Source organism: Heterocephalus glaber, unplaced genomic scaffold, assembly GCF_053883595.1.
Source record: "Heterocephalus glaber isolate CG9 unplaced genomic scaffold, H.glaber_assembly_v1.0 deba00000546, whole genome shotgun sequence".
Taxonomy (NCBI): domain Eukaryota; kingdom Metazoa; phylum Chordata; class Mammalia; order Rodentia; family Bathyergidae; genus Heterocephalus; species Heterocephalus glaber.
The window spans coordinates 5,010,243-5,025,763 of record NW_028258147.1 but is presented as its reverse complement, the minus strand read 5'-3'; the positions used below and the strand labels follow the sequence as shown (position 1 = coordinate 5,025,763).

The following is a 15,521-nucleotide window of genomic DNA, read 5'->3' as shown; positions in this document are numbered from 1 at the left end:
AAAGTGCAAAGGAATTGAAGTTATCCCCTGTATATTATCAGACCATAGTGCAATGAAATTGGAGATCAATAGCAAAAGAAACCACAAAAATTTCAGAAACACATGGAAGTTGAACAACACACTTCTGAATAACCAATGGGTCACAGGAAATTAAAGAAGAAATCAGATCCTTCAATTAAATGACTGACAATACAACATATCGACATATCGGAATCTGTGGGACACAATGAAAGCAGTCTTATCAGGGAAATTCGTAGCACTGAATACTCATGTTAGGAAAACAGAGTGAGTCTAATTAACCTGATGCTGAACCTCAAGCTTCTATAAAGAGAAGAGCAGGACAAACCCAAAGCTCATGCAAGGGAGGAAATTAAAAAGATCATGGCAGAAATCAACACAATGGAGACTAAGAAAACAGTACAAAAAAATCAATGAAGCCAAGAGTTGGTTCTCCAAAAGAATAAACAAAATTGAGAAACCCTTAGCCAACCTTATCAGAAAAAGGAAAGAAAAGGGCCAAATCCATGCAATTAGGAATGAAAAAGGTGAAATTACAACAGACCCAGCAGAAATCCAGAGGATCATCAGTATCTACTTTGAAAACCTATACATCAATAAGATGGAAAACACAGAAGAAATGGACAGATTCCTAAACACATGAATTACCAAAGTTGAGTGAAGAAGACCTAAAAATTCTAAACAACCCAATATCAATCAGTGAAATTGAAAACGTAATTAAAAATTTACCAACCAAATAGGACACACGTGTAAATACTGAATAGTTTCTCTAGTGTGAGAAACGGAAAGGGTAAATAAGGATGAAAATGATTAAAATGAATAATGGATAATTTGAAATAGGAAAAGGTCCAAAGGTGTAGGGGTGGCGGGAGGGGAAGGGGAAAGGAAAGAAGGGAAAGGAAAAATTGTGAGAAAGAAAAAATGGAAGCAAGCTCTATGTAAATAGGGAAGTGTGGAAAGGGTGAAGGACGCACAGGTAATGGGGGAAAAAATAACTAAGATACGTCATGTTCAGGTACAAACACTGAATGATAAATATAAACGTATTGTATACCTAAAATGTCCATATATGTGTGTGTGTGTGTGTGTGTGTGTGTGTGTGTATATATACATATATATGTAAAACTTACCAACCAAGAAAAGAAGCCCGGGCCCTGATGGCTTCACTGCTGAATTCTACAAGACATTTAGATAGGAACTGCTGCCGCTACTCTTTAAACCTTTCACCGAAATTGAAAGGGAAACAATACTCCCAAATTCATTCCTGGAAGCAAGCATCACCTTGATCCCCAAAGCAGAGAAAGACCCAACTGAAAAAGAGAACTATAGGCCAATCTCACTAATGAACATAGATGCAAAAATCCTTAATAAGATACTGGCAAATAGAATGCAGAAGATCATCAAGATCATACACCCTGACCAAGTGGGATTCATCCCAGGGATGCAGGGATGGTTCAAGATATGCAAATCAATCAATGTAATACACTATATCAATAGAGCCAAGGACAACAATCATATGATCATCTAAACAGATGCAGAAAAAGCATTTGACAAAATCCAACACACATTTATAATAAAAACCCTACAAAAAAATTGGAATAGACAGTCTCTACCTCAATCTGATAAGAGCCATCTATGAAAAACCAATAGGCAATATCATACCAAATGGTTAAAAGCTGAAATCCTTCACACTAAAATCAGGAACAAGACAAGGATGTCCACTATCACCACTCTTGTTCAATATAGTTCTGGAAACTAGCCATGGCAATTAGACAAGAGAAAGAAATAAAAGGAATAAAGATAGGAAATGAAGAAGTCAAATTGTCATTATTTGCAGATGACATGATACTCTATATCAAAGACCCCAATAACTCCACCAAAAGTCTTCTAGACTTAATAACCAGATTCAGTAAAGTAGCTGGATACAAGGTTAACACACAAAAATCAATAGCTTTCCCCTACACAAACAACAGACTCACTGAGAGAGAAATAGGGCAAACAATTCCTTTCATAATACCATCTAAAAAACTGAAATACCTAGGAATCAACCTAACAAAAGAAATCAAAGACCTCTTCTCTGAAAACTATAGCACTCTGTAAAAAGAGATTGAAGAGGATATCAGAAAATGGAAAGACATCCCTTGCTCCTGGGTAGGAGGGATCAACACAGTGAAAATGGCCATACTTTCAAAATTGCTATACAGATTCAATGCAATCCCAATTGCAATTCTAGCAGCATACTTCATGGACCTTGAGAAAACAACACAAAAGTTCATTTGGAACAAGAAGAGACCCAGAATAGCAAAAGCAATTCTAGGTAGCAGAGACATGGCAAGGGGTATTACAACCCCCAACTTGAAACTATACTACAAAGCTACTGTGATAAAAACAGCATGGTACTGGCAAAGAAACAGACCCGAGGACTAGTGGAACAGATTAGAAGATGCAGAAACAACTCCAGACACACTCAGCCACCTCATCTTTGACAAAGTAGCCAAACAACCTAGCGGGAGGAAAGATAGCCTCTTTTAATAAATGATGGTGGAGAAATTGGGTTTCAACTTGCCAAAGACTAAAACTAGACCTATATCTCTCACCATCCACTAAACTGAAATCAAAATGGATTAAAGTTCTAAATATTAGAACAAAAATGCTGAACCGGCTGGAACAGAAGATTAGGTAGAACTCTTGAAGAAATTGGTGTAGGAAAAGACTTTATGAACAAAACCTCATTTGCCTGTGAACTAGCAGAAACAATCAACAAGTGGGATCTCTTCTTACTAAAAAGCTTCTGCACAGCAAGAGAAACCCCCAACAGTGTGAAGAGACAACCCACAATGTGGGAAAAAATTTTCAACAGCAGTCCCTCAGACAAAAGTCTACTATCTAGAATCTATAAAGAACTTAAAAAAATCAGACCTCCCAAATTTAAAGTCCCAATCCAAAAATGGCCATCTGAAATGAACAGACATTTCTCACACAAAGAAGTAGAAATAGCAAATAAACATATGAAAAAATGTTCAACATCACTGGTCATTTGAGAGATGCAAATGAAAACAACACTGAGATTCTACCTCACTCCAGAAAGAATGGCTGCTGTCATGAAATCAACCAATACCAAATGCTGACGGGGCTGTGGGGAAAGAGGAACACTGCACCATTGCTGGTGGGAGTGTAGACTGGTGCAACCACTGTGAATCCCAGTATGGAGATACCTCAAAGAACTAGGACTGGAAGTCTCATTTGACTCAGCTATTCCCCTGCTGGGTATCTTCCCCAAAGATTTAAAAGAATCATACCACAGTGATACATGTGCACCCATGTTCATAGCAGCACAGTTTGTGATAGCTAAAACTTGGAAACAGCCCAAATGCCCATCAACTGGAGACTGGATAAAGAAAATGTGATTTTTTAATAAAATGGAGTCAGCCATAAAAAAACGAGAAATTAGAGACATTTATAGGTAAATGGATGCACATTGAGGTTATACTCTTAAGTGAAATAAAAAGAACACACGTGTAAATACCGAATAGTTTCTCTAGTGTGAGAAACTGAAAGTGTAAATAAGGACTAAAAGGTGTAATACATAATGTGAAATAGGAAGAAAATGGTCAAATGGGAAGGGGAAGTGGGAAGGGTAGGGGAAAGGAAAGAAGGGAATAGATTAATATGAGAAAATGAAAAAAGGAAACAAAGTCTTTGTAAATAGAGAGGGATGGAGGGGTTAAAGGGAGGGCAGAGGAAGGGGGAAAAAATAAGAACCAAGAGAGTATGTAAAGGTGCAAATTTCCAATGATGAATGTCATATTGTTGACCTAAAATGTACCAATAAAAGGATATATAACGTTTAAAAAAAAAAAAAGAATTGTGTTCCATACTATTCCTAAACAAATCTTTGTTGAGGGGTATGGGTTGGGGTTTGATAATCATTTGGGGTAGAATGAATGCATGTGGGAACCCCAGACTCCCTACAATTGTAATAATTAGTGTAACAACTCCTCTTAAGAAGTAGATTAAGAATTTATTAATGAAAGATTCAGAAAAAAGGATGGTAAAACCTAAGTTACAACCCCACTACTTAAGAGCTATGTTTGTTTGGTTAAGTTCCTTAATTTTTCTAAATATGTGTTTTCATATGTGTAAGATAGATGATAATACCTAGTTCTCAGGGATGTTTTTAGAATTAAACCAGAGAAGTAAAGCAGCACAGATTTTAACATTTGGAAAGTATTCAGTAAATATAGTTCTTTTCACATCAAAGGAAGCTACTAACAGAGTGAAGAGACAACCTACAGAATGGGAAAAAAATTTGGCCAACTACTCCTCAGACAAAGGACTAGTATCTAGAATACATAAAGATCTGAAAAAAATTAGACTCCCCAAATTTAATGACTGAATTTTAAAATGGGCATCTGAAATGAAGACACTTCAGATGAAGAAATAGAAATAGTCAATAAATGCGTGAAAAAGTGTTTACCATCAATAGCCATTCAAAATATCCAAGTTAAAACAAGGTGAGATTCCCGCTCACTTCAGAAAGAATGGCCGCCATTAAGAAATCAACCAGTAACAAATGCTGGCAAGGCTGTGGGGGAGAAAGGAACCCTTCACCATTGCAGGTGGGATTATAAGCTGATACAAACAGTAAGGAAATCAGTATGGAGAATCCTCAAAAAACTAAAAGTAGAAATTCCATTTATCCCAGCTTTCCCTTTCTAGATGTCTTCCTAAAAGAATTAAAGACATTATACCACAGTGATGTATGGATATTCATCAACAGATGAATGTCAAATGTATTTTTATACAGTAGATCACTACTCTGCCATTAAAAGGATAAACTCGAGTCATTTGTAGGAAAATGGAAGTACTTTGAGACCATAATATTAAGTGAAGTGACTCAGACACACAAGCTTAAGTATCGCAGGATTTCTCTCATATGAAAATCTCAATATGTACATAAAGTACAAAATAAAAGACAGATGATAGGAATAAAGAGAGAAAAGGTATTGTAATCCAGTGTGGACAATGTGTCTAAAAATGTACCTTTGTACTATTGTCATACATGTTCTTTGGCCTATTAGTCTGATTTTCAATCTGTATGTATGATGATTAACTTATAAGGTCTTATAAATAAATGAATATGATGCTGGAAAAGTTAAAAGGGATGGAGAGAGGGGGAAAAAGGAATTGAAATGTGTTATGTACATGTACTAATCCCTTATAGTGAATGTAATCATTATGTAGTACAAACATACACTAATAAAAGTAAAAAAAAAAATGTAATTCTATTACTACTGTTGTTACTTTTGTTGCTATGTAGTCATACACTCAAAATAACACCACAAAACTGGGCTGGGCATTTAACTCAGTGGTTTTGCTGCCTGCTGCGCAAGCACAAGGACCTGAGTTAGATCCCCGATACCACCCCCCCCCCAAAAGCCTGTGTAATGATGGAAATTGCACCATAAAGGGTTAGTTTTATGTTCTCTCGAAGATGTATTATAAGGTGCCTCAACTAAAGATGTTGATCTTCCATTCCTTTTCTCTAGTTCTGTTGTATTTTGATAACAGAAAGTACTGACACAAACCACTGTTGAAGGGTTTTGAGTGCAGTAAATCCTTCTCATTTGAGGGTATAAAGATTAAAATGTAGTAGTTAAAATAAAGATGAGTGATGGGAGATCACATAATGGAGTTAAATGTAATTTTCCTGATCTTTATCCTTTCCTCTTCCCATTATATTTATATCAGTGCCAAAAACATATTTTAAAGTCTGGGCATGTCTGTGTTTCACTGACTTTTAGACATTTGTTCAGATTATTTATAAATTATTTTATTGTCTGTTTCTGTTTTATAGCCTTAAATTGACTTCCAACTTTTTTCCTCCCAGATGATGCCCCTTCTCTCATGGCCTCTATTTAAATCCTCTGTTAATGCCACATACTTGCCCATATGTAATATATATTATACTATATATAATAGGTGCAGTGATGTTGGGAAACATAGTACGTTACTGCCACTAATGCAGTTTATGTGGTAGTGTTAACTGACACTTCACTGTTTATATTTGGGGAAGCTTGGAGGAACCTGAAGTGATGCATATTTTATGAAAATGTGCTGTTACATTAGTGATATATTTGTAATTGCTCTTAATGTAGGCCTTTACATTTTAATCTTTTTTTTTCTATAATAAAAAGACTGGCTAAGATGTAATTCTTTCTCATTCTTTTATATTTGTAGATGGCTTATTCAATCAGTATATCAGTCAACAGGAATATAAGCCACGATGGAGTCAGATCATTCCCAAAAGCACCAAAGGTAAGTCATGCCTTCTAGATTGGGGTGTTTTTTCTTTAGCATCAGTCTTCAATTTTCCTAAGATAGCTCAAGTGTCATAGTCCTCTGTTTATAATAAGCAGGCATTTAAAAACAACATATATGTACCTTAACTAGATGGCAGGTTATAAATTGCTCTCTTAGAGAATAATAAAATTAAAGGCTGAAGTTCATGTGTTCCTGAAAACTTTTAGGTTCAGCAAAGTTGCTCTTTAACCTTAACAAGGCTTTGGGCCGGGGATTTAGCTCAGTGGTTCCAGCACCTGCCTCACAAGCGCAGGGTCCTGAGTTCGATCCCTGGTACCATAAAAAACCTTAACAAGGCTTCTTAGAACAACAAGGGGCAGACCATTAGAAGTATATGGAACCTCAAACCAGATACTGATAAAAACTAGTATAATTCTAATAAAAATATACTACAGTTGAATCTTTATAGGCTTTTTTTTTTTGGTACTGGGGATCGAACTCAGGACCTTGCTCTTACGAGGCAGGTGGTGGCACCACTGAGCTAAATCCCCTGCTACAGGCATTTCTGTCGAGTACCATAAGGTGTTTGGAGCCTTAAGGGTTGGGGCTTATGCTTTCTTCTTTGAGATATATATCCCAGAGGACATTAGATTCTAATAGGGACTGTTTTCATCAGCACCCAGAATCTGAGTCAAGAATTTAGACTTCTTCATTAACCCATTATTTTCATAGAGGGGGAATTTTTGTCTCTTCTTTATCTGTACTAACTGGATTATTTTTATACAGAGGGTAGTTTTTGTCACTTTTTCATCTGCACTAACTGCTTTGCCAGAGAGTTAATATAGTGAAAAGTGTAACGGTTCTTCAGTGCACTACTTTCATTAAAGGAAGGCAATTCTATGTGATATTCCTTATGGACTTAAGTTTTTTCCTTATGGACTTAATATATTGTTAAAGCTTTCATTTTAACCATGAGACAGCTTTCCCTTCATCATATTAGACATTAATATGCAGAGAAAATTGTTCTTAAACTTTCATAATTTCTGTGTTAACATGAGCATCATTCTATTTTATCACTCGTGTGAGGTAATTTTCTTAGACACATGTATATTTGGAAAATAATGAATTAAAATAAAAATATAAAGTGAAAACAGATACATTAGTTTTTACTTAATGAGTTCTTTAAAGTAATAATACTGACTGAGAGGGAGAAGAAGAAAAGGGCAAACCTTTAATGATGTTTAACTGGAAAATCTAAAAAGCCATCTATTAGAAATGAAAACGAGGGCCAGGGATTTAGCTCAATGGTTCTGCTGCCTGCCTTGCAAGCACAAGGACCTGAGTTCGATCCCCGGTACCAAAAAAAGGAAAAAAGAAAAAAAAAGAAATGAAAATGAAATAAAAAGCCATCTGTTAGAAATGAAAAATGAAATAGGGAATTTGTGAATGATTAGCCATCACATACAGTAGTAATGAGAAGGCTTGGTTTTCCATCAAATTTTCAGTATATAGTCATGTACTGCGTAACAATGTTTTGGTCAGTGATGCTGGTCCCATAAGTTTATAAGGGAGCTAAAAATTCCTGTCACCTGTTTTTTTTGTTTTGGTTTGGTTTTTTTTGGTACCGGGGATCAAACTCGGGTCCTTGGGCTTGCGCAGCAAGCAGCGAAACCACTGAGCTAAATCCCTGGGCCACCACCTGGTATTTTTACCAAACCTCTTCTGTGTCTGGGTATGCTTACAAACACAAATATCGAATCATTGTGTTATAGTTGTTTACAATATTCAATATAGGAACATGGTGTTATAGCAGTGACAGTGAACCTTTTAGAGCTTTCAGTGATACAAACAGCTCACTCTGGCATTTGTGCCATAGACTCACCACTACTGTTCTACAGCTTTGTAGCTTAATAGCATAGGCTTTACCTGGTAGCTAGGCATGTAGTAGGCTATACCATCTAGGTATGTGTAAATATACTCTATGATGTTCACACAATGACACATTTCTTAGAATGTTTTCTTATTTGTAAATGGTACATGACTATATAGGAGATGATGTTTCAGTTGTTTTTGTAGTAGCCCTGTGAAATTAATAAAAAAATAAAAATTCTCAATTTTATGTAAGTGAAACAAGAAATCTTACTAGCTAAGTTATGTGTTTCAATCAATGGGAAAAACATTATTAAGAAAAAAATAGGCTTTCTTTATATTAAGATGCTGGAATTTTATAACCTTTTGAACCATCGAGATGAAATTATTTCTTCATTTGTAAAAGACTTGATGTAAAATAGGATTAGATATAAATAGAAAAATCATTTCCTCCATCAGAAGTTCAAAAACATCTGCACTGATTATATTTTTACCTGCCAAGCTCTGAGTAAAAATAAAAATTAAAGTGAAGTAAATCTTGTAATTTCTCAGTCAGCATTCAAAATAGTTAACAAATTGTGTAGGAACTTTCTGAAATACTGTCACAGAATAAATATGGTAAAGAAATTATCATTAATATAAAACTTGATAGCATAGTTTTCTGCAGCTAGTTTATGAATCTTAAAGCTGTTCATTATACTAAGAAACTGTAACTGGGATATACAGACATGAGACATGAATAGACATGAGACCTAATTTTGTGATTGTTGTGTACCTTCATTTTGACACTTCAGTACTGTAGTTTTGAGATATTTTGTCTTAGTCTTTTGTAGAATTGTTGATTTATGCCATTGTTCATAAATAAACTGAAAATAGCTACTGGTTGCATTAAGAGCCTGAAGGCAGTTGAAAGGAAGATCACAGCAATTATAAACATAGATTTAAGTTGTACTGTTTTTTTATGAATGTTTTTACTTATTTTTAATATGTTGAAAGAGTAAGTATGAGTTATTTTTGTTATCCAATACAGACTTACTCAGTTACTATAGATTTGCAGTTGTTCCTTATTATTGTTCTTTTAAAAGAAAACTTTGTTTCTGCTTCAGGTGATGGAGAAGATAACCGACCGGGAATGAGAGGGGGCCATCAGATGGTTATTGATGTTCAAACAGGTTGGTAATACTTGCAGTGGAAAGTAACATCTTTTGAAAAATTATGAATTGTTTTTCAAGGTCTCAACATAATTCTAAGAGTTAAGGTATTACTACCCATTAGTAGTAAGTTCAGATATTAACCTGCCAGTACATCGTTGAGTTACATTTTAAAACATCAGATAAAAGTGAATATACAAAAAAAGGAGTATACTTCTTTTTATTCGTTATAAAAATAAAGTGTTATTGGCTATCACTAAGTAGCAAAGAAAATAAACACTGGCTATAGGCATAACCTAAACCAAGAAGTAGCAGGTGAGATAGAGGAGGCTACTGCACAAATGAAATTACATCACCTAAAAGAAATGTATTATACAGCCCTTTCTTTGTGTGTGTGTGCATATGTGTGGTTTATGTATGTGATATATTCAAAAAGAACTAGTATTTCTGGATTTTCAGTGCATTTATATTTTAATATGGTAGGAGAATTAGAATTTAAAAATTAAGGAGGTTGGGGATTTAGCTCAGTGGTTCTGCCGCCTGCCTTGTAAGCACAAGGTTCCGAGTTCGATCCCTGGTACCAAAAAAAAAAGAATTTTGAATATCAAAGTAGTGAAGTGTTAAAAGATTGTTGTGATTGATTTTTGGGTATATTATAAGAGAAAATTTTACTCACTAGTGTTCAATTTAGAAAAGGAACTGTATTTGTGAAGGTCCTTTAAGGTGCAAAGTAAAACATTAGAATATCCAATTGTAGAAAGCACTATTTTTTCAGTATGAAAGAGAAGAATTGGCTTGTTAGGACTAGAGAAAGAAAGCACAAAACTGGGGGTAAAAAAATAGTAGTGGAGCTGGCAGGATGGCAGAATGCCACACTTTGTGACATGACTTTCCCTTCCTAAACCAAAATCTGAAGATGTTTTCTCTATTAAAATTTTATTTGGGGATTTTCTTTTTTGGAGTCAAAGGCAGAAGCAGACAGCTCTTGTAGGAAGCTCTACTTGAGAAATGATGATAGCATTGGTTCACATAAGAATGGTAGTAGTAGTGTTGAGAATTGGTCAGATTTTAGGTGTGTTTTGGTTGGAATGTGTCCCCTAGGGATCATTTATTGAGATTTAATCCCCATTGTGAGGTATTAAAAAGGTAGAAATTTAATCCAACAATGGTGTTTTTAGAGTTGGGCCTTTGGGAGGTGACTAGGATTGGCTAAGTTCACCAAGGTGAAGCCCCCATTGTTGAATTACTGATGGCTTTATAAGAAGAAGGAGAGAGACTGGAAGATACACAGAAATACATATAGGCTCCTTGTCTTTTACCATGTGACCTTCTTTGTGACTTGGCCATCACCAAAATGCAGCTTCTTGACCTTGAACCTCCAGAACTGTGAGCCAAAATAAACTTTTCTTTGTTAAAGCTCATCCAGTGTGGTATTATGTTACTTTGCAATAGAAAATGAACTTATACACTGTCTTACAGAGCTGACAGGGTTTGCTGATGAATTGCATGTGGGGTATACGAAAAAGAAGTTAAAGAAAACTCTTAAGGTTCTGACCTGAGCAATTAGAAAAATAGTATAGCTGATCTTTAGGAGTAGAACAAGAGGGTCAGATATATTGAGTTTTTCAGCAACTTGATTTTAGACAGGTTAAGTTTGAGATGCCAGTTAGATGTCCAAGTAGATATATGCAGTTGACTGTATTAGTTTGGGGTTCAGGAGTATATCTAGGCAGAATAATGATTCTTTCCCCACACTTAAATAACATTTTGTTGTTCTTTTTTATCATCATCATGATCATCAATATCATCATTATGTGATACAGGAGATTGAATCCATGGCCTTTTGCACTGAGCTACTCCCCAGCCCTTTGTGTTTTTTATTTTCCATTTTGAGACAAGGTCTTGCTAAGTCACTAAATTGCCTGGTCTCATCTCAAATTTGTACTCATTCTGCAGAATGCTAAGATTACTTTTGCTTGCTCTCCCTGTGGTTTCAGAGTTGCTTGTATATGTGTTATATAGACCATTCCTGTTTGTTGAGCTCTCCAGCCCCAGTGGAGTTATTGACAGAGGAAGGACAAGAATCTTGCCTAATTTATTTTTATGGCCATTGAGCTTGGCATGAAATAGACATGCTCTAATTATTTTTTCAATTGAATAAAAAAAGTCAAAAATTCATTTCCTGTCAAGTGAAAACTAGTTGGAAACCATACTGATACACTGCTATAAATCTTGATAAGTGTATCATGTCTTGATGTCATTATTATAATATGATCCCATTTTTTCTGAGGTGAATATTTTTGTTGGTCTTATTGTAATACATTTAAAATTTCTCAAAATTCAGCTTGTTCATTTGTACTCTTTAGACCAGTGATGACAAACCTTTTAGAGATGGAGTGCCCAAACTGCAATCTAAAACCCACTTATTAATTGCAAAGTGCCAACACTGCAATTAATTAAACCTGAATACTAATGTTTTCGTTGTGAAAAAACAACTGTTATCCGATGCTCAGCTGCTGGGGTGACTTGGCTTGCAAGGTGACAGAGATGGCTCTCGGTGCCCATTGCAGCACATATGCCATAGGTTCACTACCACTGCTTTAGACTGTACTTCCTAAAGCTGTAATTAACCATTACTTTGGGATCTGGCTAGAAAAATCAAATGTTATATAGTGCTTTGCATTCTTTAGAGTAATATTTGGGTAATATATCTTAATAATTAATTTGGGCACAAGAGTATATCTGGTATATCCTTGATATTTGTGCTCTAAAAATCTTTTTTTTTTTAAGACTTAATAACATGATTTTATGAGGTGCATCCATGTGCTGTATTTCGTTTTGCAGATACCAGAGCCCTCTTATAACTGCTACCATCAGGTTGATTGCAGTTATCTTTAGAGAGATTATATTTATCCTACATCTTTGAAGGAACCTTTTCCAGTTTAGTCTTAATGATGTAGCAACCAAATGTAGTGAGTGGCTAGGTGTTGAGTTTGTGTGAAGGTGGAGGTATGCATCCAGCATATCTGAAATAGAATCCCGGCTACCACTGATTCTTTATTTGATTGTGAATGCATTATATTGCTTGAAATGAGAATAACAAACTTAAGTTGTTGTGAGTTATTGTTATTAATTATGCTGAAAGGATAAATGTAGAGAACATTGTTTAATTTGATAAAATTTTGCTGTGCAAATATTTTTAAATTTAAAAATTATTTTGAAAAGCAATTTAAAATAATTTTGAAAGGCAGTATTGAGAGGAAAAAAATAACTTACCAACAATCTCACATTATAAAAAAGTTAATATTCTTTTGATATATATTTGTTTCATCTTTTAGATCCATGTATACTGTCCTAATTGGTGTTTTAGAAAGAAAAGGAAACCATAAATATACTTCTAAAATCTTAAAGAAAAAATAATTGAAATGCACTTAAGAATTTTGTTGATAAAGATCAGATAGATTTATGGCTGGGGATTTAGCTCAGATACGCCACCCCTGTCTCACAAGTGCAAGGTCCTGAGTTTGATCCCCAGTACCGAAAAAAAAAAAAAAAAAAGATCAGGTAGGTTTAGTAGTAAAGGATGACTTTCCTTAAGTAGAGTTCAAAGAACGTGCAAGTTCTGTCTTATCTAAGTTGGTGCATAAGTATACTACAGAGCTTAAAGAAGCCCAATCTTCATTTTTAAGTATGTACTTTGAAGATTTTTAGAACAAAGGGCCCTATATCTTTTGAAGTTACATGTAATATTTTTGCCTGTACATTTTTCTGAGATGAGAATCCATGACTTCAGATTGTCAGACACTCAAAAAAATTAAATAGCATTGTCACTAGAGTAAAACTGAAGTTTATTTGAGCTTATTTAATGTGGCTTGTATTTCAAAGTAGTTGCTTTCTACTCTTTCATATGCCTTGTTTTCTTAAATATTTTTAAGATCTAATAGTACTTGAATTTTATTTTCTTTTTGCAGTCATAAGTTTTAAAATTTCCCCTTGTATTGTTATCAGCTCAAAGGGTAGAGTGATCATTAAAGTGCATGATAGCATAAATTTTACTGTTTGATTTTTGATACTTTCTTCCATTTTAATGGAATCCTATAATTCATACCGTGATGAGAAAGAATGTAGTATTTTGTCCTACTGGATTTCTGTGTCAGTTTTATTGACTGAAATTTCCGTACATGATACTAATGTTTTTCAGTTGAGTTGGGTTTCAGCTGTGGGTAAGATAAGTTGAATATAAAGAGAGAAAAGGAATGTCTATTTTATTTCAGGATGGAAATCTATTCAGTTGAAAATGTAAATGGTGGGCCAGGAAATGTAGCTCAGCCAGGCTGCGCCTGCCTGGCAAATGTGAGGCCTTGAGTTCTCTTCTAGGTAGAAAAGAAATGTAAAGGACAGTGGTATGAGGCTATTCTTGTTGTATAACTCTTGTAAATTTTGAGAATCTGACCCCAGTCAGAATAGATATTAAGAAAGCCCCAGTATTTCCTATCTACCAAAGAAGGTCATGGGGAGTTGCTTGTTACTCAGAAGAACATGTGTGTAAATATTTGAACCTTGAGCAATTTTTATGGCAGTTATATGAAAGTGCTTTCATTTTGTATTATGTGATGCTACATGTGGTTTTCCTTGATTTTACCTAAAGAAACTTTTGAAGAAGGTGAGCAAAATGAGTTTTGGTTGTTAATGTAAACATATTCATATATTTCTGAAGATATGTATAACTTGAATTTTTGTTTCATACAATTATCAGAAAAGAATTCAAACTTTAGAATACAAGTTGGTATAGCATCATATGAATAAAATGAAACTTTTTAGTGAGAAAAGTATATGTTGAATTCACTCAAAAGATCAGTCTTTGGATATTTAAGAAAGGAGGTATGGGAGGATGAATATGAGTAAAATATATTACACACTGAATCCCACCCCCACCCCTAGAAAATGTGAAACTAGGAGCAGAGTGATGGGGGGTAGGTGCATGAAAATGATCAAAGTATGTTATGTATTTGTACATACAGATCTACCAAAAGAAAAACCATTAATCTGTATAACCAGTTTAAAAATACTTGTTTTTTAAAAAAGAAAAAAGCAGATGAATCAAATCTTGATAATTCAAGGAACTCTGGGAGACTGAGGCAGGAGAATCACAAGTTTGATCCCAGCCAGGATTGAACTTAGTGTCTTAGGGAAAGCCTGTCCAAAAAAAGAAAAAAAAAAAATCTGGGCTGTAGCTCAGTGCAGAGGCCCTGAGTTCAGCCCTCAGTACTGTTTAAAGAAAGGGAGGATGATAAAAAGTATATAAATTATCCTTACAGGCTTACTAACTTGAACTTTTAGAGGAACAACAAACTCTTAATCTAAAAATGTCTTCACAGGATTTCTTTTATTTGGAAGACAAATTTGTCATCTTAGAACTTTTTCTATATGTTTGCTTTTTCCATTTTACTTATTTTTCTCTTGGTGTCTACTTAAAATAAGAATTAAGCTAACTTCCATCACCAGTCTTTTAACTCTTCTTGTACTGCTTTTTAACACATAAATTGTCTTAAGTTTTAGATCTAGGCTATGTCAGTACTTAGTTTATATGTTCTATACAGTTTCAAAATGGAAAGACAGATTTAATTATAAAATTAGTGTGCCATCTTGTGGAGGATTATATAATTAGCAGAGTCTGATTTACCCCTTAGATTAAAACTACAGATACTGTGGTTGAATATTTAAAATAAAAAGCCTGTTTTATTGTGCAAAATAGTAGGCATGATGTCTTCACATTTCTTAATATAGCGACCTTATTTTTAGTGTATATAAACTGTATAGATTGGTAGTACAAGTAGTAAGTACCCCTAAGGTTTATTTGGCACTGGTACCATTTGGTATGTACATATTTTATACCAAAGAATATGGTTGAAATTTAGTATGGGCCTGAGTAATGATTGACCCATTCACTTAGTGTCTTAGAATGAAATTGACTTGACATTTTGAACACAGGCTATTATTAACCACATTACCTCCAATCTCTCTCAGTCCCTGGCACCTCCTTTTCAGCCTTGTATGCTGCAAATTCAGCTCTTTCCTTGTGACATGTCTCCTTCCTTAAGCTCTTCTTCTGTAGCTCCCCCACTGTCTGTAGAGTCAAGTTCAAAGCTCTTATAATTTAATCTTTTCTGTTAATATTTA

At 34.6% G+C, this 15,521-nt stretch overlaps 1 protein-coding gene across 4 annotated transcripts in view; it reads left to right on the top strand.

Moving 5' to 3' along the window:
• The window catches only part of Mkln1 (muskelin 1), a 175,005-nt gene that overhangs the window by 80,156 nt on the left and 79,328 nt on the right, over positions 1-15,521 (top strand). For all 4 annotated transcript variants that reach the window (XM_087204420.1, XM_087204419.1, XM_013076486.3 and 1 more), the window contains 2 exons: positions 6,259-6,336; positions 9,297-9,362. In XM_087204420.1, coding sequence (XP_087060546.1) covers positions 6,259-6,336; positions 9,297-9,362 — 144 coding nt within the window. The remainder of the gene's footprint in view (positions 1-6,258; positions 6,337-9,296; positions 9,363-15,521) is intronic.